The sequence below is a fragment of the Phaethon aethereus genome (assembly GCF_964289735.1).
Source record: "Phaethon aethereus genome assembly, chromosome: 19".
Taxonomy (NCBI): domain Eukaryota; kingdom Metazoa; phylum Chordata; class Aves; order Phaethontiformes; family Phaethontidae; genus Phaethon; species Phaethon aethereus.
In genome coordinates, this window is record NC_138595.1 from 6,134,096 (window position 1) to 6,156,394 (window position 22,299).

The window sequence follows — 22,299 nt, forward strand, 5'->3', positions numbered from 1 at the left end:
GGTGGCGCCGCCATGGTGCTCATCAAGGAATAGTGAGTGTGGGGAGCTTCCCCCATCCCCGACCCCCTTCACCCCTCCGGCTGCGCTCCGGTCGCTCCCGGCCACACTCGCCTGGGCCTGGCGCGGTCACCAGCCGTGGGTAGGCGGCCCGGCCCTACACTGCGGCCGGCGTCAGGCCGCGGAGAGGGAGGGGGCAGCGCTGTGTGAGGGCCGCGGCGCCGGTGGGGGCGGGAGTGAAGGTCACGGCGGCGGTGGGGTGGAGGTGCCCCGGGAGCCGGCGGCTGCCGGCAGCACTCTCCGCTTGGGCAACCGGCGGGCATCGGCCTCCCGCTCCCCTGCTCGGCGCACCGCCGGTGCGGCTCGGGGAGCCCAGCGGCGGGCGGCCCGGCTTGCGCCCCCCAGGGCCTCCCCGGCCACTTGTCCTCGCCTCCGGCTCTGCGCTGTGTGTGTGTGGAGGGGGAGGTTCCGGTGGCTCGCGGGGGACACTGATGGCGCCGAGGGCCTGGCCGGGGTCGGGGGTCGGGCTCGCACCACGGCTGGGAGCCGCCGGGTCAGTGCAGAGCGCCGGGCACCTTGTCCCGCCTCTGGTTGTAACAGGGGTAAGTGGCGAGCCTGGTTTTCATCCCACTCTTCTCATTTACCTGTCTAATCTCTAACCAGTGACTCGAACAGGAGTGAATGTGCTAGAAATAAGATAGCTCCAAAATACATTTTTTGCGTGGAAACCTCTCCTTGGAGTTCTTTGCTGTCCCTGAGGCTGCTGTGGTGGTTCTGCCCCGTGATGTGGAAGAAGGGTGGAAAACAGGCTGGGTGATCTATCCTGAGTGTACGTGTGTGTAACTATTAGTCAGAATTTTTTTGTAGAATTTCGTTCAGCTGCTTTACGCTTCTTAACGTGGTATGCTCTGTTGGGCCAGTGCACTTTAATTAGGTGTCTTTGAGCTCTGCATACTACTGCACATATTTCTTTCCTGAATTCTTAAGGTTAACTGAAGCACATTCTTAAGGTAAGAGCATTCTATAATTTTAAACTTCTTTGACTGATGGAAGAGGCTTTTTTTCCTTTTCTATTTCCCCTTATAGAAGATAGGTGTGACCCCAATGATAAAGTGGGTTTTTACCATTTAAACGTGTTTACCTACATGACAGTGTCCTCCTTACAGCAATTACTTTGCCAGATCATGGACCATGGTGTGGATTTAAATATTAAAACTATGTTGAGGTTGGTACTGATCCTTGTAGTTGTCTTTAATCTTGATTAACTTTTTTTTTTTCCCACCAATCCTTAAACCCTTGCTATTTTTATCCAACAACAGGGGTGTAGAATTTAAGAGCAGCAGAAGAGCTGGTCTTTGTAACATAGAGACACCGTTACCTTCTGTAGTGTTAAACTGGATAGCAGGCAGAAACCTGGGCTAAGTGCTTGGCTTTGGGTGCATGAAAAGATAATTAACTTGTTATTCTAGAACATCTGTTTCATTGATATTTTCCTATTAATTTAGTTTGTTAATGTACTTTTCCTCTTACAGCACCTGTCTGGTTTATTTCTATTGGCCATTATGTATCTTTTTCATGCTTCTGCTTAGAATCTCTTGCCCTGTACTGCAGTAAAGCTCGCTTGCCAGTGAGCTGTGCTACCTACAGGGCGTCTTGTAAAGATGGGAACATAGGTACTTTGAATTTCCAGATTTCTGTGAGTATTGAAAAATACATTTTGATGAGCATCACTTCCAAAAGTCATTTTACCTGATATTATCATTTACCTCACCAAGTCAACATATCTGCTGGTCTTTCACACTGCCTGTTCCAGAAGCGAAATGTAAAGTATAAATGTTAAGACTAAAGATTAAAAGAGCAGAATTACTAAGTTTGTTTCTTTTTACATGTTTCCATTTTTATTTTCAGAAGGGTCAACAAACCTTTTAAGTCTGGTCATTAGCTATACTGTCCTGTTTCTTTTCTTCCCATCTTTGTGTTTTTATGAAGACGTATGTGGCTCTAAGGACAGTCAAGGTTGCCACTGTGCTTTATAAATGAGCATTTGTTTTTGACTTCTTGCGATTCCCAACTAGCTCTAACAGTTGCCCATGCTGAGTTGTGTCAGTGTATTGGTCCTGGTATAAATCTTCCTTGATGTTGTATATGAAAGTTGCCCACTTTATGTGCTATTTGAGATGTTTTTTGACTAAACCTCATGTTCCAGGAAGCAGTTGTTTAAGGCATGTAGAAACTACTTGTTTTGGTGTGACCTGGATATTTGAAGTACTTTCCTATTACTGTTTTGTCCATTCTGGTTGCCCCAACACTGCATACAGGTACCTTACTGCCCACCTAGTGTAGGTGCTAAAAATTGAGCGAGCTGTAACTGCATGTCATCTGAGCAGATTATTCTTCCATCTCTGTGACCCCTTGTCACGTCCTCCCTGCTAAATCAAATGGATATTATTATGTGCTCCATAGGTATTTTAGAAAATGTTACAGAAATAGAGCAATATAACAAAAACCTGATGTCACCTCTTTTATTGTCAGACAATCTGTATCACCTTTTCTGTACAGTTTCTTGTACTGATGGTTATGCAGTGATAACTTTAATGTTTTTATTTGGTGTCCTATCAGTCTTTCAGACTTATCTTTCATTGCTACCTATTCATGCTACAGATAAGCTGCGTGGGTTTTGTTCATTTGTTTGATTGTATTTTTTTTTGTTTCAGGGTTTGTAAATGCTGGTTCAGGTCTTGCTTGCTCTCTCTATTTTGATTTAAACTGCATTGGAAGACCTTGAGGAGAATCAGAGTGTAGAGACTCACTTCCCTTTCCTGTGAAGTGACGATAATGACACTGACCTTCTCTGCAGCTGTACTTCCCTTTGCTGTCATTTGAGGCAGATTTTAATCTAGGAGGGATCTTAAGTGTTCTTGATCATTTTCAGGCCTTTGATATGGCAGGCAACCACATGGTATATTTTCTCATAAGTTGATCAAGTTCTGTCCTAAAGTTAGGAGTCTTTGTCCCTGTTGCTGCTCCTGCAAAGCTTTTCCTCTGGATCCTCTTGAGTAGTCTTCCCTCCTCCTCCTTTACCACTTGACTACCTATAAGTGTTAGTCACCCCCCCTCCGCATTCTTTGTTTGCTAGGCTAAACGGATTGTAAACTATTTAGCTTCTTCGTGTTTCTGTTTCTCCACTCCTGAACATTGAACTCTAAGATAATATTCATATCTAGTGTCTTCCAGTTTCCTAAATGGAGTTTCATTAGCTTACAATCTTTTTACTCCAGGTGTTCTAAAGAAAAATATTTGAACTCCATTCCAAAGCCATTGTTTCTTCCCTATTTCTTGGTCTTTCACCTTTTCTTATCATCCTACCCCTCTCTTCATTCTTACTGCAGTTTTACCCAGTTAACTAAACTAATGTCGTGCTTGATGGCATAGTCTACCTGTGGAAATCCATTTTCTGGTTTTTGTTCTCCCTTATGTAAGGAATACCGTACTGAACTGGATCAAAGGTCCTCTTTCGTCTTGCCTTCTAGCAGATACTTTTAAGAAACCATATATATAGTGAGTAGAATTATTGTTGTTCAGTGTATCCTACCAGTCAGTGGCATATGGACTTCCACAAATTGATCAAATCCCATTTTAAAATTGCTTATATTTCTTGTGTTTGGCAAGGAGTCCCATAACTTAAGTATGCATGATGTAAAGAAGTACACTTGGTTGGTCTTCAGTCTGCTGCCTAATGATTTTTATTCTGTCCTGAGTTACTCTGTGGTAAGACATAGTCATTGTTCCTTCTCCATTCACTTTTTCACGACTCTCTAATGCTCTACCATATCTTATCCCTTTAACTGTTTTTTTTGCAAGTCTGAAAAGCTACTTTCTTCTCGCACAGAAGCTTTTTCCTATCTCAAATTATCTTTTTTTGCCTTCCTTCCCTTGTTCTGTATCCTCTTTGAGATGAGGTGACCAGAACTACATGTAATATTTCAGATGTTGATGCATGAGAGATTATAGTGGCATAACTGTTGTTTTTTCTGTGTGTATGTATGGTGTTCCAACTTCTGATGTTGTGTTTATTTTTGAACTGCCACTGAGCTGACGTTTCCAAATGCTTTTCCATAAGGACACCAAGATATTTGTTGGTGATAGCTAATTTGGGGCTCATTAACCCAATGTGTTTGAGGAAAACGAGTGCCTATTGTGCATTATTCTGTTTTTATTGACACTCAACTTCCATCTGCAGTTCTCAGTAGTCTCTCTGCAGTACTTTGCAGCTGGTATAAAGTGTTGCTGTCATAAGTAATCTTGCATAATCTGTAAACTTTTGCCCCTCTTGCAGTTTGTCCTGTGGTGTCTTATTGGTGGCATTCCTCTAGCGCAGAAAAAAATTCAATTTTTACCAGTATTGCGTTTTAAAATCACTTTATTAATAAAGAGGACTTTTTTTTCTGATCGCATTATATCCTAATTTCTTTGAGACTAATTCCCAAAGAACTGGGAATTCTTCCACCTGCAGTAGCCATATCCATTTCATAGCTGTATCTTGCTTTGGTTCCTTGTTTCAACATCATCCTTACTGAAAGCAGAGGTCAAATACAAATCTAGTTTTGGAGATCTACATAGTATTTTTAAAGGCTTTAACATGCATGCACCTTTATGAGCTTTAAATTTAGTTTTAGTCTTGTCTTTTTAAAAAAAACCTCAGCGTGACTTCTGGAAGTTTTTGCTCTATAGTCTAGCTAGTTGATTCCAAGGGGCATTCAGGAAACCACAATGTGGGGAAAAAAAAAAAAAAGTGACTCATGTATAGAAATGGCAACACCTTCCTTCACAGTCAGCTCTGAGAAAGCCTTCCGTACAGTTCTCTATTTATTGTTGTCTCTTACATATATACAAATAAAACATATATAAACGTATAAACAAATCTTGCAGTGGCTTGTGACTATCACAGTTCTCTGGAAAATTGTTGAAGCACATAGCAACGCTCTACCACAACTTGACGGGAAATAAACGTGACTGTTGAAAGGATGTAGTGAGAAGGAACATGCAACTGTTTTGCTGCTGTGCAGATTTGTAGGCTGGTAAGATATTACCGGCAAGGGTCTATGAGAATTATACAGTTTTAGTATAGGATTGCAATTATGCTATCTCATGTATTGATTCTCTTTGAGGCTATTGTATAAATGGTCTTGGGACTTATGAGAGTAAGTGCTAGGGATGCTAGCACTAGGCGGATACTGGAATACTGGGGGAGAGGAGACCTGTGTAGCCATCGCTGTGAGGAATGTGTCATGTATATTTTGCAGCTGCAGGGATATTTGTTAACTTTCTGTTTTTGTATTGCCTTTCAGCCGCGTTATCCTGCCTGTGTCTGTGGAGGAGGTAAGTAATTTTCTTGTTGCTTCCTTTCTTTAGGACTGTAGACTTGTGATCAAAGCAGTTTCCAGCAAAACTGGAAAAATGCAAGAGAAGGATATAGCTCTCTTCAGGACCCTGTGTGCTCTTACTCATTCACCATCATTTTGACAAAATAATTTAATTTCTTTAAGCCTGAGGGTACTGATACTCTCTCCCATAAAGTACTTTCAGATGTGTTGATTACAAATCTTGACTGACTTGTCAGCCTGTTCTAAAGTGCAATTTCCTTTTCATTAATACTATTGTTCTCTTTTCTTTTTTTTTAACATAAAGAGGAAGCTTTAGTACAAATTTAAATTACCCTTTAAACTGTGTTTTCCTGGAAGTCTCTTGTTTTAAACTCTTAGACAAAGAGCAACAATTTCTTTTGATTTGTGAGGCTGGTACAGCAAAAGAAAGTTTCTGTATATCTTACTCAGGACTCTTTAAGACATGTGTTCTCTAGCTTTTGCAGAAAGAAAACTTTCTTTTTGTTTAGGTAAAGCTCTAATTGAGAGAAGAAATACAGTTTATAGTGGAGGTCGTAATTTTGATTGCCAAACTAGTCATGAAATAGCTGTGCAAAGTCTGTGGCTGATGCCCTGATGCTTTTTCTGGGTGTTGCAGCTTACCTTTCCAGCACTTTTGCAGAGAATCTGACCATAAAAACGTTTTCAATTTGTTTAATGTTCATACTAGCAAGGTAGATGAGAAATTGAAATGACAGAGTCTATAGCATTTCTGTAGTAGATTCCTCCTTCTGGACATTCCCCCCCCCGTGATCCTTGTCTGTAAGCCTTCGGTTTGTAAGCTCTGATCAAGGGCTTGTTCTAACTCTTAGGGAGAGCTGTGATAACAGCACTCTTGTTCGTTTTTCTTTCTCCTGAATATAGCAGCTACTATGGCAGAGACAGTGGTGAGCCAGATCATGGCAGCACTATGTTGTAAACATAGATCACTGGCAACGCAGTTTTAAACATATCCCTTTCATAACTCTCTACTCCTTTGACAGAATGCAGTTTAGAACTTGCTGTAGTGTATTCCTGCAGCCATGAGATTGCCTAGCTATTGCTTTTCTTTTACTAGCCAGAGTTCCTTGTTCCTGTGGATTAGTCTGCTGTGACAGGCATCACATGGAAAGTCTAGACTTCTGATCAGAGAGTGGCTTTAGGTCTATGTACTATATTAATGAGACCGTTAATGCCAAAAGTGTGCCTGTTGCTTACTTCTTACCTGTAGATTATATGCTTTCTGCATGAATCTCTTTCAAGCGGTTTTAACAGAAGTCTGACTAAAGTATTAGAATAGGTATGTTTAGATCTTTTATTGTGCTTGAGTGCTACTTGTGTGGGGAAGTCCTTGACAAAGAAAGGACTAATGTGCTAAGCTTTAGCAAGTAAGCAAAGGATGCAAACTTGCAAGTTAGAGAAAGTTACAGGTAAATGGTAAGGTACTCCAGAGCTCAATAAACTGAAGACCTTAGCGTGAATAGCAGGAGCCCTGCCTCGTAGTGATATACTTCCTAGGTATCGAGTTGTGTAAAGAGGAAGTCAAAGCATCAGTACACAGATTGTTTCTTTGAGGGGGTTAGACTGGATGGAACCCAGCACAGGGTTTTTCTGAGTTCTCTGATACTAGGATTAGCCTTCATCCAGTTAAAGTGAGTACCTTGTTACGTTCTTTTCCCTCCGGAGCTGGCTGTTCAGTGCCAGGCATGTTTGAGCCTTCCGTGTAGGCTGCCTGTGTGAAAAATTGAGGTTTCGGGCAGTATGTAAATCTGTCAGTCTCTAGCAACCTCCTTGTCTGAGGATGCCCTGGGGTCATCTGTTTAAGAAGGTGTACTCTTCTGGATCGGAGGAGTTCCAGAGAGTTGAGTAACCTACGGAAAAGCCTATAAAGTGAAGAGGAAATAAACATCATTAGAAGAGAAGGAATGAAAATACTAGAGAGAATACCTTAATGTGCTTGGATTATGGATAGACTGCCAACTTGACCCAATTTCATTTCTCACCAAACTTACATATTGTCACCATGTCCCCTGAATGATGCCCCTTTTCAAGGTCTGGTGGTTTTCATAAGATAGGCCAGATTTCAGGAAACAGTTTCCTAAGCAGAAAGAGTTCTAAAGTTTGCTTAGTTTTGCATATATACTTGCGTGGTATGGTCGTTTTGAAAGGTTATTTCCATTATTGACTCAAAGAATGACTACTGCTTTAAATTTGTGTATTGCTTCATCCCCCTTCCTGTGTGGAAAGATGCTGACACATCTGTGCATCACTTGGTCACTACACTGCTGTCTGTGCTCCAAACCAGCTGTTACAACTTCATTGCTTTCAAGGATTTCCTTGTGCACAAAACTTTTAAATAGGGCTTTGCAGACTTCTTGTGGCTCTTGACTGTGTAGCTGCTTCTTAAGCATCTCTGGCCAGCAAGAGGACTTCTGATTTCACTTTAATATGGGAAATTTTTGCTCGAAAGACTTAAGAATTTACGCCTTCAGCATGTAAATTCCTGCCAAAAGTCTGATGCCAATGCGTAAAAAAGAGAATGAAATTAATTGTGGCTTTGAAGCATTGTATTAGGGCTGAGGGAGTCTTCTGTGCTGTTCTGTGGTATGCCAGAGATTCTGTGTTCTGTCCCCTCACCCCTAGCAATCAGAGCTTAATCAATAGTAAGGAATTAAAGAGAAAACCAGTGATCAGGAAGACACTGGGGAGATCTGACTTGATGAATAAAGAGTTCAACGCTGAATAGTTAGCAAAGTAACTGCTAAGATGGGAACAAAACGGTGGAGGAGAAGCCCTGGTGATGACTAAAACTTGAAGGCTCGGATGTAGGAGTTAGACTGTAGCAGACTGTCTTCTATGAGGAAACTCTGCCAAAATGTGGTCCTGCTCAAGTGCAGGCTGCAAGCTGCACTCCTGTGTTGTTTTATACATTGTCGCACTGCAGGGAGGAAAAAGAAAACCACCTTGTTGTATCTTAGGTGCTAACCTTTATTCTTGTACTCTGACCAACATCACGTTGCACAGTGCCAACTCAAAGTGTGGACTTGAGCGGCTGTGTGGGTGTCTTGCCAGCTGCCACTTTGAAATGCTGGTATGGATTAGAGCTGTGTGTACACATTCTGTGCTGCCTCTTTGTTCCTCTCACATGGGAAGGAGCTTGCCAAACACAAAGGACTCTTACTTAATTAATTGTGTTCAAAGCTGCTTTCAGGAGAATAACTGTTCATGAAGATGGCTACATTGAGATCAGGCCTTCTGAAAGAAATTTGGTGTAATGAAGATATGCTGTCAGCTGTATAAGAGGTGTTGTGGAACAGATCAAGAGGGATAACTTCCTGCAGAAGAGAAGAAGGTTTTCAGGAGCTCTCAGGTCTGCAAGGACAGGTCTTCCTGATACTTTGGACTTCACAGAGACAGAATCTGTTTTGCTGTTAACTTTTGCTGGCAGATGCTGTGGGATTTGTTCATTGGGACAGTTTTATCTGGGCCTTTTCCTCTTTTATCAATGCGATTAAAGGATCAGAAATAACAGGGAAGATTAAATGGTGAAGATGCCAAACCAAAGGGCTTATCCTCTTAGTGTCTGAACTTTGACCTGCATATTTAAAAGGGAGAAGGAATGAATGAGACACTGTTACTAAGAGGAATTAATTTGTGCCCCTGGAGACCTGTCTTGAGACTTGCTGCAAAGCAGTCAGAGCTATTCAGTCCTCACCTCTAATGCTGTAGTTGCCAAACTCATGATAAGTTCTCTTCTGTATGAGTATACATGTGGCTCTTCCTCTAATAAATCAACTTGCTTCTAAGATTTCACAACTCTCATGTTTTGCTCTTCAGGAGGGATGAGAGTATTCTGTTTTGTGTGCTCATCTGTAGGGACTCATAAGGAAGGCAATGTAGTGTATGAAATCTCAGAAGGCAGAGAGTTGTATTGCAGCCCACAATCCAGACCGAAATCCAATCTGCTTGGTGACAGTGCAGGAACTGTCCAGCCAAGTTGAGGGGTCCTTGTATAACCTGGGCCAGTACCTTCTGGAGAGAACCAGCAGAGTTGTTGCTCTTAGCTTGAAACTGGTCTATAGATTGATTCTTCTTACAGATTACTTTTGCTGGCTGTTTGTTTTGTTTTGTTTTCAGGGACAGTCTAACAGATAGTCAGGCTTATTTAATATGCCTATGTGTTGAACTTGAGACTCTCTGGTATGCTTTTTGCCCTGTCCCAGATTAACTGGGGCCAGGACATCTAGCCTTACTACTTTGGCTTACCATCTACTACTCTTCCAATAGGAATAAATGTTTTCTTGGTCTTTATTAGCATCAGATGGTGCAAAATACCATAGAGCTTGGGTACTGTTTTTATTTTGGATTTTCTGACAACAAAATTTAACCACTGTAGAAATCTTCCTTCATTGCTGAAGAAGTACCAGCCCAGTGAAGTATTTCTGGGTTGTCAGCTCTGAGCAGTATTCCACTTTTCCAGCCTGGGTTTCAGTGTAGGGAGTGGTAAGTGCTATTCCTGATTCTGATGCACAGCCCTATGCTGGGAAAAAGGAGGAGGGCCTAAACAGTGTTCCATTGCTTTGTAGCTAGTTTTGGAGTTTTGGGGGGTTTTGGTGTTTGGATTTTTTTAATCATTGCACTTCTGATGCTTAATACTTTGTGGATTACCATTTCAGACTGCCTCTCTGTACTGCCTTTGGCAACAGTTGGTGTTCTGCTTGCTTTCAGTTCTGAAGACTCAGCTCTGTTTGAACACTTCCTTCTGACTTAGTGCTTTAGCTTCTTTGTCCTCAAATCTTGTCTGCTCATCTAACTTCACCTCAAAGAGGCTTGTGTGAATTTTCTTCATTTGATCACATTTCTTTTGAGCTCTGCATCCCCGTTTTTAGCTACCAAAGGCAAGAGTGTAGTAGTCTTTACATCTTCTGCAGAGAATAATGTTCTGTTTTGATCATGTTCTTGATTTTCCTTTGCTCTTTCCTGTGAAACATTTGCACATGCTTCTTATGAAAGAGATTGTATAGTATGAAGTAGTTTGAGTGATTCCTGGGAAATAATGCTGCCATTTTGTCAAAAAACGTAATGCCACGTTCTTTGGGATTCTTCTGGATAAAGTACTGTGTGCTTATTAATTTAGGACTGGTGGTGCGTTATTCTCCATTTGGCCCGAACAATGGGAACACCTGTGTGCCAAAAAGATGGAAGAACAATGGATTTTGCAACTGTGTGCCTGAGGTCTCCTGTGTTTTCTTTAAATGTCGTCCTGACGCTCCTTCAATCTGTTTAACTTTCTACTCAGTTTGTGGTGTTATGGAGCTTGAGATTTAAGGGTTAAAGCTAACTATCCTATTGGCAGTCCTTTCCTCTTAACTACCACTCAAACTTTCTATATCAAAATGAAATTAAATGAGCTGCTTATCTGGATGCACAAGTGGATGTCCTTTTTCTCTGCCTTCTCCCCAGATAATAGATTTGTCATTGGCTTCTTCTGGTAAAGTTATTACTTCTGCTAAATTATAGCTATCACAATAATGTGTCTTTAACTTCTTTAGTATCAAGTGGGACAGCTGTACTCTGTGGCAGAAGCCAGTAAAAATGAAACTGGTGGAGGTGAAGGAGTGGAGGTCCTGGTGAACGAACCCTACGAAAGAGATGGAGAGCGTGGGCAGTACACACACAAGATCTACCACTTACAGAGGTATGTGAAACGTTTTATTCCCAGAGTCAGGCAAGGCTCCTTGGGCAAGAGGAAGATGCCGGTAGGGTTGCAGCAACTGTGTAAATCACAGATTATGTAAAGGGTGAAAGACATGCAGGTAAGACAGGAGTGAAACATCAGCTGGCATGTGATCCAGCTGCAAGTGAGCATCACTGGTGCACCTGTCTGCCCCTGTAAGCGTGGCTGTTGTTGTCCCGAGAAAATCTGTCTCGGGACAGAAAATATGATCCTGTTACCAAGGATTTTGATACTTAGATGTGGCTAAAGAGCAAAATGCCTCCTAGATTTCAAGCAGTCTTCAGCGGCCCTCCCTTTCTTTTTCCCCCCCTTCTTTTTTCTTTCCTTACGTAAGGAAGGTTTAGATTATGTTGTCAATTCAGCAGTGTCCGGAAAACATCGTACTCAGAGTGGGGAGAATCCTACCAATTCCACCAGTGTGCACATGTGCAAAACTCTCTAGCATTGGCATTTCAGGTGATACTCTGCCTGTCTCAGTGTCTGGGCCATAGCTCTCGTGACATTTAGTTCTTATCAATGCCTTCCTTCCTATTTCCAAATTCTGCAGCAAAGTGCCAACATTTGTGAGAATGCTGGCCCCTGAAGGAGCTCTGAATATACATGAAAAAGCATGGAATGCCTATCCTTACTGCAGAACAGGTGAGTGTGTGGGGAAGGACTGAGGATTGCTGGCTTTCTGGTTTCGTGGAGGCAAGGAGGGAGGGTGGGAAAGGATAATAAAGGAGGCAACCAGAAGGGAAGCTGTTTCAGCTCTTCCCTTAGATTTCTGTTCTCTAAGCCCTTTCTGTGGTCAGGAAAAGCAAAATATAGTGCTGTGGAGTTAAAAGAAATGTCCTTGTCTGATGTGCTGCTAATGAATGACAGTGGAAAAGAACAGACCAAGAAATGGATGTTAGTCCTACTAAAGGAACAGGTGCGTAACACTAGTGAAATGAATGTATGAGGGATGATTCTATGTACACAAGCGCAGCATAGCCTGGTGGGGAAAAAAAAAATAGAAGATGCAGGAGGGGAACAGGGAAGATCTTGGGTTGCCTCTTGCTTAGTGCATTTTGATGGGAGCAACAGTGTTATGCGATCGATATTTGCTCAATTGCAGTATCCCTGGTTAGTTGCTTCTGGGTTAGGGGCGTAACAGAGATACCCAAATCGCGTGCAACAAGTGTAAAGTGAATCCATCTGTAAAGTCTGGGGTGAGGCTCTGGAAGCTGTGCAAAGTGGTGAAATAATGTCAAACTTTTTTTCCACAGGAGTGTTTAGTATCTTATTTACTCACTGAAGTTATCAGCCACAGTGTTCAACCACTGCTGTTTTTCTGGTCTTTCTTGCTGTAGGAACTGCAAATTTGAGTTTGCCTCCAAACTTACATAGTATTTTTGGCTGTGTTTTTTGTTGTTTGTATCTTTGAAGGATACATTTTCTGCTATTTGGTAGTGATACAGTTGCTATGGGAACTGTAAACTTAAAAATTGCAACTGTTCTTGAAACTCAGTATAGAAAAATCTATTTTTCAGCAATTTACTTAAGAGAATTTTAAATTAAGTGTTTTAAAAGAAGGAAAAAGCTTTGCAGTGGAGGAGGATAACGTTACTTCAGTATGTGAAATTACATGCAGCAGTCTAGTGGAATGGATATTTCAAATACAAAATTCAGGAAGTGTCATCATCAACTGCAGAATAAGTTTTTAATGTGTCACATATTTCAAGATGCTGAAACAAAGTTATTTACAATCTATCTTTCTCATTTTTATGCAGTTTTCTTGCTGCATATTACTTAAATTACCTAATAAATGTCTAGTTTATTTTCATGTTAAGTACACTGAACTGGTTTAAACACAGTTTTTTCATTAACTCTTTAAATTGTGGAAACATATCAGACTAAGTTGACTCCAGTAGGTTTTGTTAGACATGTCTAGCTATAACCTCCTCCTCCTCCTCTTTTTCTTCTCCACCAATTTCTGAAACAAAGGTATGGAGTTAGCTTGTTTTGTCACTCTTAGCTGCTTATCCTTCAGTTACACACTACTAACATTCTACCTAAGTGTAATAAAGTAAAATTAAATACTAAAAATACAAAATACTAAATCAAGTACAAGACTTTCCAACACAGTTGAAATATTCAGATTTTGGTATGCTAGAAATGATTAAAAAAAATCCTCAACTGTAATAAACATCAGTATAATATGAGATAGAAAGTGCTTTGTTGTGGGGGTTGGAGCAGAAGGCAGTTTTTATGCGGAGGCTGACAAATCTGTTTAGAGAATCTGCCAGCCTGACGTGAATCAAGAAAAGCTCAGAGAAGTTGCCGAAACCTTCACTTGCTAGTACTGGGCAGGCAGAAGAACCCATGTATGTGGTGTAGGCTGCCTTGTGCGTTATCATTTTACTTTGGGACGCGCTCGGATATTTTGGTCATACGTGAAGAAAACTTGGATGGCCTCATGTGAATCTTTGTGCAACGTAAAATGCCATGCTGGCTTTCAGTCCTCTCACTAGAGTTTGAAACTTAAAAGCCAGGGACACTGTAAGAACTAAACCTAGGTTGACTGTGTAGGAGTTCGTGGTACTTCTGCCTGTGCCCTCCTGTACCAAGGTGGTATTAGCGTGCTGCGCTCTGGAGCACTGCTTACTTGCAAATCAGCTATCACATACAGACTTTTAAGTTTGAATAAAGCAGTACTTTTAGTTAATTGTGCATCATGGTATTTTTTTTAATTATATGAGATTATCCTTCTTACATTTCCCTATATCTCCTCTGAAAAGTTCAATTATTACTTTATTATGCATATTATATACCACTATCAAAGCAGCACTGCAGGTTGAGGGAATTTAAATGCCTAGCTTATTACTTCCTGCAATTCTGCACACTTGTTTGTGCTGTAATATGTTGGTTTTATGTACTTTGAATGGAAGCCTTGCTTTGCTGCTTTGAGAGTATGAACTGTAAATGAGATTGTTGTTGTATGCACTTAAACAACTTCTACAGTAAAAACGAAGTGAGGATTGCCTAATAGTTATAACTGTGGGCTGGTGCCAAGGAGAACAGTGTTTTTTGTCTTTTCTGCAGTCTGGCTTTAATGTTGCTTAAATGTTTTTAGAAAAGCAATTTGATGCGTGTTCCCCTCTTCTGGGTGTCATCATTAAATACCTGTGGCCAAATGTCAAGAAATTGAAAAGTTACAGCTGCAGCTGAAATGTGTAGGAGCTGCTGCTGTAATGCCTCAAGTACAGGCTGTAATTTGTAGCAAGCTGAGCATTTAAGTTTTAATGGACATTTCTAAAGAGATTAATTTGTTTGCTTTACAAATGAGGAGTCTTCCCCACAGAGAAGAATTTAGGAAGGTGAAGAAACCTGTTTTAAGGCAGCTTCATAGTGATGGTGCATAGTCATGGAAAAGCAGTTTGTCATGGGAAGGTGGGAAGGCTCTAGTTTATAATTACTGCTGGTTTATTCAGTATTTTGCGTGGACTAGCAGGAAGAAACTACTTGCAGAAAGAATTAAATGTTCTTTGAGATGAAGTTCAGCCTTCTAAAAATTAGCCTCTGCTCTGCTTCCTTGTTCTCTCCCTCCACCCCAACATGTCAGTCTAAATGATTAGCCTTCTGTAAATTTGTTGTGAAAAGCAACTTTCAAATTGTTAGGGGTTTAGAGCAGTCCAAGGCCCAGCAGTAGGCAATTAAGGTAGCTGCGTGTGCATGATGGGTGATAAGGGGTGGTACTGTCTACAGGGTGTTGGGTTGGAAACTCACAAATTGTAATAATACCTTTAAAACCATATTGCTTCTCAGTAAAGCCCTCATGTTAAACTTCAGAACGAACCAGCACAGTTCAACTCTAGCTGCAGACATCCTTATTCTTAGAATAGAATTGCTAACATACTCTGATGGCTCAGGTAGAACACATGCTGACTGTTACAGGATCTTTAATTGCTTTTCTGTGTTGAATAATTGAGCCTTACTATCCAGGGAGTTTAGTTACCATGAGCAGTAGAGATGCAGAGGGTCTGGTTACTGCGTGCAGAAGCGATGAGGTCTGTACTGGCCTGAAATCCAGCATGTGTTTGCTTCAGAACTGTGGAGAGGTTTCTTATCTGCAAGCTGAGAAAGGATTGGTAAAATGTCGTCAGCTGAACATACTTATTCCATCTTCTCATCCAGCTGGCTGGAGTCCAGAGAGCTGAAGTGGCAGTACATAATTAATTGCTGGCCCTCTGGGTTTCTCCAAGTCTGAGAATTTCCAGAGGCGAAGGGGGTGAAATTAGCTGTTCTTTATTGACTTCTAGGGTTTTTTCTTCAGTAGCATCAGCAGCCCTCTGGGAAGCTGAAGTTGTCCCTGTTTTGCTGATAGGGGGAGGAGGGCGATGGTTGCTGTACATACTTTTTTTCACTAAAGTACTGTATCTCTTTCTTTTCATGTGTTGATTTCTTGGACCAGTTATTACAGTAAGTATTGTTTTTACTGATGATCTATGGAAACATGTAATGTCTGAAATGAAGCGTTCTGGGTATAAGAAGCTCTTTAGCCTGAGCTAAAGGTACTTTAGCTTTTGTTGTTCTAAGATCGTGTATATTAAACCCCCTTACCCACTGTGGCATATCCGCAAACACTTTGTACCTAGGGACAGGCATCTTTCTTTACTGCAGCAATGCTCAGCTTTACACCATTGCCTAGAAAAACTGATGAAAAGAAAGTTGGCTCATGCCATTATGTCACTTTGAGTAATCTGTCTTCTGAATTTGATATTTCCTTTTTACATACTGAGTGTTTCACTGGCTTGTGCTTTTGTTTCTACTCCCTTGAGGGAGGATAGGGTTACCTTTGGAAGTCCTTTTCTACTCACAGTAATAATGAGAAATGGAAAGTTCTTTGCTTACTTGGCGGAACTGTGTTTCTTGTCCCTTCCCTTTCCAGTGTCAAAAGCTCTCAACACATCAGTTTCATATTGTTGTTCATTTGAAGAGTTTCATCCAAATATATACTCAGTGCTAGATCAATAATCTCTTTGAAAAGACAATTTCTGCCTAGATAACTTAGGTTTCTCCTTCTAAACTCTGAACAGAGTGGCAGCTATTGTCCTTTAAAGAAAAAGCTACTTATAAACTCCAAATGTTTCACTAAAACAATGGAACTTTTTTTTTTCCCAGTGAACAGCTTGTGGTTTATTTCATCTTAGGTATTTAGTGATCAAACAATATTTCTAAAAACAATGATGTATTTACAGATAATTCTGAAGTTCCCTAAGTCAAACCCCAATCAAGTTATAATTCTTTGAGTTGACTTTCTTACTGCTTATCTAGCTAATAAGAAGACAAGTTATATATCCAAAGAATAACAAGAAGCTTTATTTTGATGACAGAATGAGTATATGAAGGATGACTTCCTGATCAAAATTGAAACCTGGCATAAATCAGATCTTGGAACACAAGAGAATGTAAGTACTTGTGCTGTGTATTTTATTCATGTCTTCTCATATATGCTGAATAAAATTGTCCCCCAAACACTTGTTCTATGTGAGCACCTTTGCTTCTTTAGAAGATCTCGTATTGTGTTTTTACCGTGGTGTGTCCTCTCTGTACGAGGAAGGGGGACACTGGGTGTCTGTATCTCCATCTGTTTTTTTTTTTTTTACTGTCTTAGAATGGGAGTGCTCTGTAGTTGAATCAGTTACATTATTAGTCTTGTACTTTCACTGCAGGTTCATAAACTGGAGCCAGATGTATGGAAGAATGTAGAAGCTATTTATATAGACATTGCTGATCGGAGTCAAGTACTTCCCAAGGTATGGTAGGTGGGTAAGAGCTCCCTAGTGTGAGCGGCCTTGTGCTGAGAGGGGGATAATGTACGAACTGTGTTCCCAGGGATGGTCATAGGTAACAGGACATATGAGAGGATGGGAAGAGGAACAAAGGCTTTCCTTAGAAGTGTTTAAGCAAGCTAGAGGAAGAGCTCTTTAAAAAGCTATGTCAAGGCTGTCTGTAAAATGTGTTGATTAGCCTTACAGTGCATGTAACAGTGTATATATGTCGTTCTACAGCACTGCAGCTGATGATAATGCTTGAATAAGAAGAAATGGCACTGCCCTTTCCATACAGGATCTTTTTTAATCTACCTCCTTTTTGAAGCTGACCCATGGCTTCACAAGTGTATCTTGAAATCATGTAGCTAATACTTTGTTCTAAGAATTACTACACTTACTGTAAGAAACTAAGGGATTTTTCTGTACTGTGCTGGAAAAAAAACCCAACTATATAAAAATGGAATGTTGTTTGAGTTTCCCCACTTAGTATTTCTGATACCATTCAAATATGGCTAATTTACCTGTTCTCAAACTTGGCCTTGGGCATTAAAACAGATCTAGTACTTATTTTGGCTTTTCTTTCCAATAAAGATGAATTGGTAGAACATGAGTAGCATCTGATTCTGATAGGTTAGGCAGGTACTAAGCTGTATCAGCAAATGCAAACTACTCTGAATTAAATGTTGTCAGGGAGCAAGGAGAATTCACGTGGAGCCGAAGAATCTGGAAGAAGATGCCATCAGTTGATTGCTTTTGGCACTAAACTGATGATGATTTCAGTTTGTTTTAATTTTAGTTAAATTGGGGGTAGGAGTCCAGTACACACCCCAGTCTTAATCCAAGATGCAGGAAGGGAATGCTGCAAATCATGTGTTGTGCAATAAGGGGTGTAACTGATGCCTCTTTCTTTTTGGTGGTACTGTGAGTTTGACTGTACTTGTCTTCTAGTGTGCAATATGTGAGTATCATACTGATACAGCGCTGTGAAGAATATGAGATAACACAGCTCCAGAGAACATGGCTATTTTCTGCAGCAGCACTGTTTAGCTGCCAGTGGTTACAGGAAACCTATCCTGAGGATATAAGACAGATCTTACGATAGTCTTACCCCAAAGGAGTCCTTACAAAGGTCACATCAGTTTGTTACCACTTCTTCACATAGGTCTAGGACACAGCACAGGGGGGGAGAAATATGTTTCCTTGAAGAGTGCCTGACCTAATGTTGAAGTCTGAAAACAATAGCTCTTGAGAAGGCAGTTAGAGGTTAGTCTTTGCCCACCAGAAAAATAAACCCTTTGTGACAGTGAGCAGCTGGATAACAGTAGGATAATTTGTGTTTAATCTTCTGTGTCTATCCAATAGGATTACAAGGCAGAAGAGGATCCAGCAAAATTCAAATCTGTCAAGACTGGACGTGGACCTCTAGGTCCCAACTGGAAGGTATGTACTGCATGAATATCAAATTGCATGAAAGAAGTATAGATACTGGGGCTTGGAGCCAAAGATATGTATGTAAAACACTTGATTCACTTCTGTAGAAGGAAACGCAAAACTCAGCTGCTGATCTGTTCTGAAGTTCACAGAAATGGAAGGGTTTGATACAAATAGATAGAATGAGTTCCAAGAAATAGCCAGAGCTGTCTGGTGTTCAGCCCAAGGGTTCACCCAAGAGAATTCAAGGATCAAATAGCTGAGTTATGAGCAGCAGTGTTTAACCTTTCATTTAAATCCTTGGCATCTGAAGACTCTAGAAGTGCAAATACGATACCAGTCTTTAAAAGGGACCCTGAATGGGATCTGAGTTGCTATGGGTATGCAAGTCTGATCTCTAGCAGGCAAACTTAGTAGAAGCTGAGGTTGATATGATTCACTTGGGAAGAGTGGATATGGCTCCTGTAAAAGGAAGTAGGAAAGTCCACTTTACAAACCTTGTGGGGTTTTCTTTAAGACTTGATAATTATGTGGATGACTCTGATGATACAATCAATTTCCAAAATTGTTCAGGTAGGAACTTTGTCAAAAGACTTTTAAGGAGACTAAGTAGCCATGGCATAACAGTGAAGATACTGAAAGACGTAAATTTAACGGAAGAAACAATGGAGAACAGAGGAGAGGAAGGAATGGTCCATCCTCAAAATCGAGGGAAGCCCACCTGTGGAAGAAACTGGGTTCTATTTTCATTATGCTCTTAAATACCCTGGAAAAGGGGTGAGCAAAGATGTGACAAAACTTGCCAATGAAAGATAGGCAAGGTTTAAGGACACAAGATGATTGTGAGGAATTGTAGAAAGACTCCATAGTATGACTGAAGGAGCTGCTTGCTTGGAGACATTTGACCTGAGCCCTGATGTGAATATCTTTGTGTCTTTGCAGAAGGAGCTGGGGAAACAGACAGACTGTCCATACATGTGTGCTTACAAACTGGTAACAGTCAAGTTCAAGTGGTGGGGTCTGCAAAATAAAGTTGAGAACTTTATACAGAAGGTGAGTGCTTTGAAGGGGAGGGATGTGGAAATGTTTCCTCTTCCATCTGCCTTAGCACTTCAGCTTCTTCTAATAGCATATCCTGTCTGGACATACTAACTGGAAAGCCAGTCAGGTCACTTCAGGCAATACAGTCAAGGCCTCTGCCTGATACGCTGCAATCAATTAAAGTTCGATTCAATTTGCTGCTAATCCAGGGGCAGGGCTGGCTGATTGTTCTGTGAATTGGCTATTGAACCGTGTTCATTCTAATGTATGAAGATAAACTAGCTGTTTTGCCTTGTTTAATAGATTTGCCTGAGAATTGTGGTTATTTGGTAGTCGATTTGTGAATGATGAGATGATGCATGTATACCGGGGTTATTCTGGTCAGGGGCAAGACATGTTTTTGTGGAGAGATAGTTACAGCTTCAGTTATCTGAGCCTAATCAGCTGAGGATCTTTCTGCCAAGTCCTAGAGCTCTAGTCAAGTTTTCCTCTCATAGTCTGCTGCTTGTAAAACCTGTGTTAAAAAATAAGCAGATGGTGGGAAACTTCATTAACTTAAAACATGAGTAATTCGTATCCTGAAAAGAGCTTTTTTTTGTGGCTGAGTTCATAAACCATGAACTGTAGCAGGATGCTAGACCTGGGAATCAGTATATACAATTTTCCAGGCAATGCCATCTTCATAAAATGCCTGTGACTTCAGATCACGGAGACTTCTCAGTGGTTAATATTGATAAACTACAATGCTGCTTCTGCAAAAACAATTATCTGGTGATATAAATCTAAAGAGAACTCTAAGGGGGAATGACCATGCTGCTGCATGATTTCAAATACCTCTAACAAAAGCTCTGAACAAAGCGGTGTCTTGAATCCCTTTCTGAGTGTGCCTTCAGCTACACGTTTGTGTCAAAGTAGTGGAGATTCTTTTGCTGAGAGCAAGTTATCAGATGTGAAACCATAATTAGTAAAACTGAAGTGTCCTTCCTTAATGAGAACTTTCCAAGAGGCATCGTATACTCCTGTCTAATATAATGATTTTGTCTAGCTTATCTTCTATAAAATGGAATTAAATTGCTCCTAACTTGAAGTAGCTTGTGCGCATTAGTTACCTCTGCTTAAAGGTTTTCAGCTATGGAAAACAAATTTAGGCTTTTTTTAGGTCACTGCAAAAGAAAAAAGCAAGATAGGTACATGTCAACCCTTTATACTTGCTAATATCCCATTTTTAGCAAGTGAAGAATTATTTTAAAAATACGTTTATTCTGTTTCTCCTTTTTTGTGCACCTTCAGGCCAGCTATCATGCTCTAAGTAAACCCAATCTGAAGCACTTTATTCAGTCAGAACAATACTGTCAAATCAAAGGAAATTACTAAAGCATTCACTAATTCTTTCAATGCACTGTGCAGGCTGCTGTCTAGGCTTGGGAGAAAAATGCATTTCTCTGGGGATTCAAGGCTCTAGATATTCTGTTAAAAGAAGAAAAATTAGCTAGCTCCAGTTTCCAATTGTGGTAGCTATATAGAAAGGTGGGCGAGGGAGCTGGTTCTTCAGTATACACATCTCTGAAAATTGTTATGATCTGGTTAGATCCATATTAATTGTCCTATGAGTAAGCTCACTTGTATATTTTATTCCTCCTCCTTTTGCAGCAAGAAAAGCGTCTCTTCACAAACTTCCATCGGCAGCTCTTCTGCTGGCTTGATAAGTGGGTTGATCTGACTATGGAGGACATTCGTAGGATGGAGGAGGAGACCAAGAGACAGCTGGATGAGGTCAGTGGAAAAGCAGGGCAGGTGTGGGTTTTGTGAGAAACTGTTTCTATCCAGTACAGTAGAGAGGAAAGTCTGCTGCATTGTCATAGCGTAGTGTGTATTGTCCTCCTGCTATTTAGGTCATGCTGCTTGTGGTTTGAGTGACTGGCTATGACTCTGTTGTGCTGGCATCTCCTTCTAATCATTATGGACTTCTTCTGTTTGTTGTTGAGCCAATAAATGTGTTGAACCACAGGTAATGAGGGCATGAGTGGCAATGATTCATTTACTGCTTTAATATCTTCTGTTAGCTTTTACCCAAAGCTGAATGGTCATTTTTGTCCTCGTTAGTTTCCAAAAACCAGTTCAGTAAAAGGATTTTTAGCTCTAAGTATTATAAGCAGGTAGTGGGGGTATGTAACAGGGTTCTTACTATGAGAAACATGAATTCGGTAATAATGAGTACATTGTTCCATGATTCGTGTCCTGCACTGCACCCTTCTCTTCCTTCACGCCTCAGAATATTTCATGTACCCTCTGCCCTTTGGATAACTGTTTCAAATCCGTAGCAGACCTGCAGCTTAACCAACATATTCATAAACAGTGATTTGGGATGCTCAGATTTAATCAGTCTTACATAAAGGAGGTAACTTAATGTTCCATACCAAGAAATTTTAGATAACATGTAAGAATCAGTACTTGAATAGTGTTTCCTCTTTCAGATGCGAGAAAAAGATCCAGTGAAAGGAATGACAGCTGCAGATGACTAACATGACTTCTTCCTTGTGCACTGTAGGTATCAAGAGAGTTTGACAAAACTCTGTATTGCTCTATTTAGGAGAAAAAATACATTTGGGTAAGAAATGATCCTGTTCATAGCTTCTGGCAAGCAAATCTGTGGTATTAATAGTTTTTACAGTGAATCTGTTTCACTGACAGGTTAACGAGTGAGTTTACTGTTTTGTTTCAGAACGATTCTAAAGAAATGTTTGACTGAAAAGTGTAAGAAAAATGTGTTAGAACCTTTTGTAGACTTCACTGCTGTTCTTATTTCTGTAATGCATGAGTTACTTTCCATGACTTGCAGAGAAACTTGTGTCAGTCCCGAAAGAATAAGTTGGACCTGCAAATACTTAGAATA

General features: G+C 40.7%; 1 protein-coding gene across 1 annotated transcript; it reads left to right on the forward strand.

The window, feature by feature from the left end:
• Positions 1–12: 12 nt before the first annotated feature.
• PITPNA (phosphatidylinositol transfer protein alpha) lies at positions 13–21,928 on the forward strand (the record flags this gene model as incomplete). The annotated part of the gene is made up of 10 exons (XM_082008743.1): positions 13–32; positions 5,346–5,376; positions 10,952–11,097; positions 11,684–11,783; positions 16,494–16,568; positions 16,833–16,916; positions 18,297–18,374; positions 19,308–19,418; positions 21,057–21,179; positions 21,881–21,928. 10 exons carry the CDS (start codon positions 13–15, stop codon positions 21,926–21,928), a joined length of 816 nt encoding a protein of 271 aa, XP_081864869.1.
• Between the last annotated feature and the right edge of the window lie 371 nt (positions 21,929–22,299).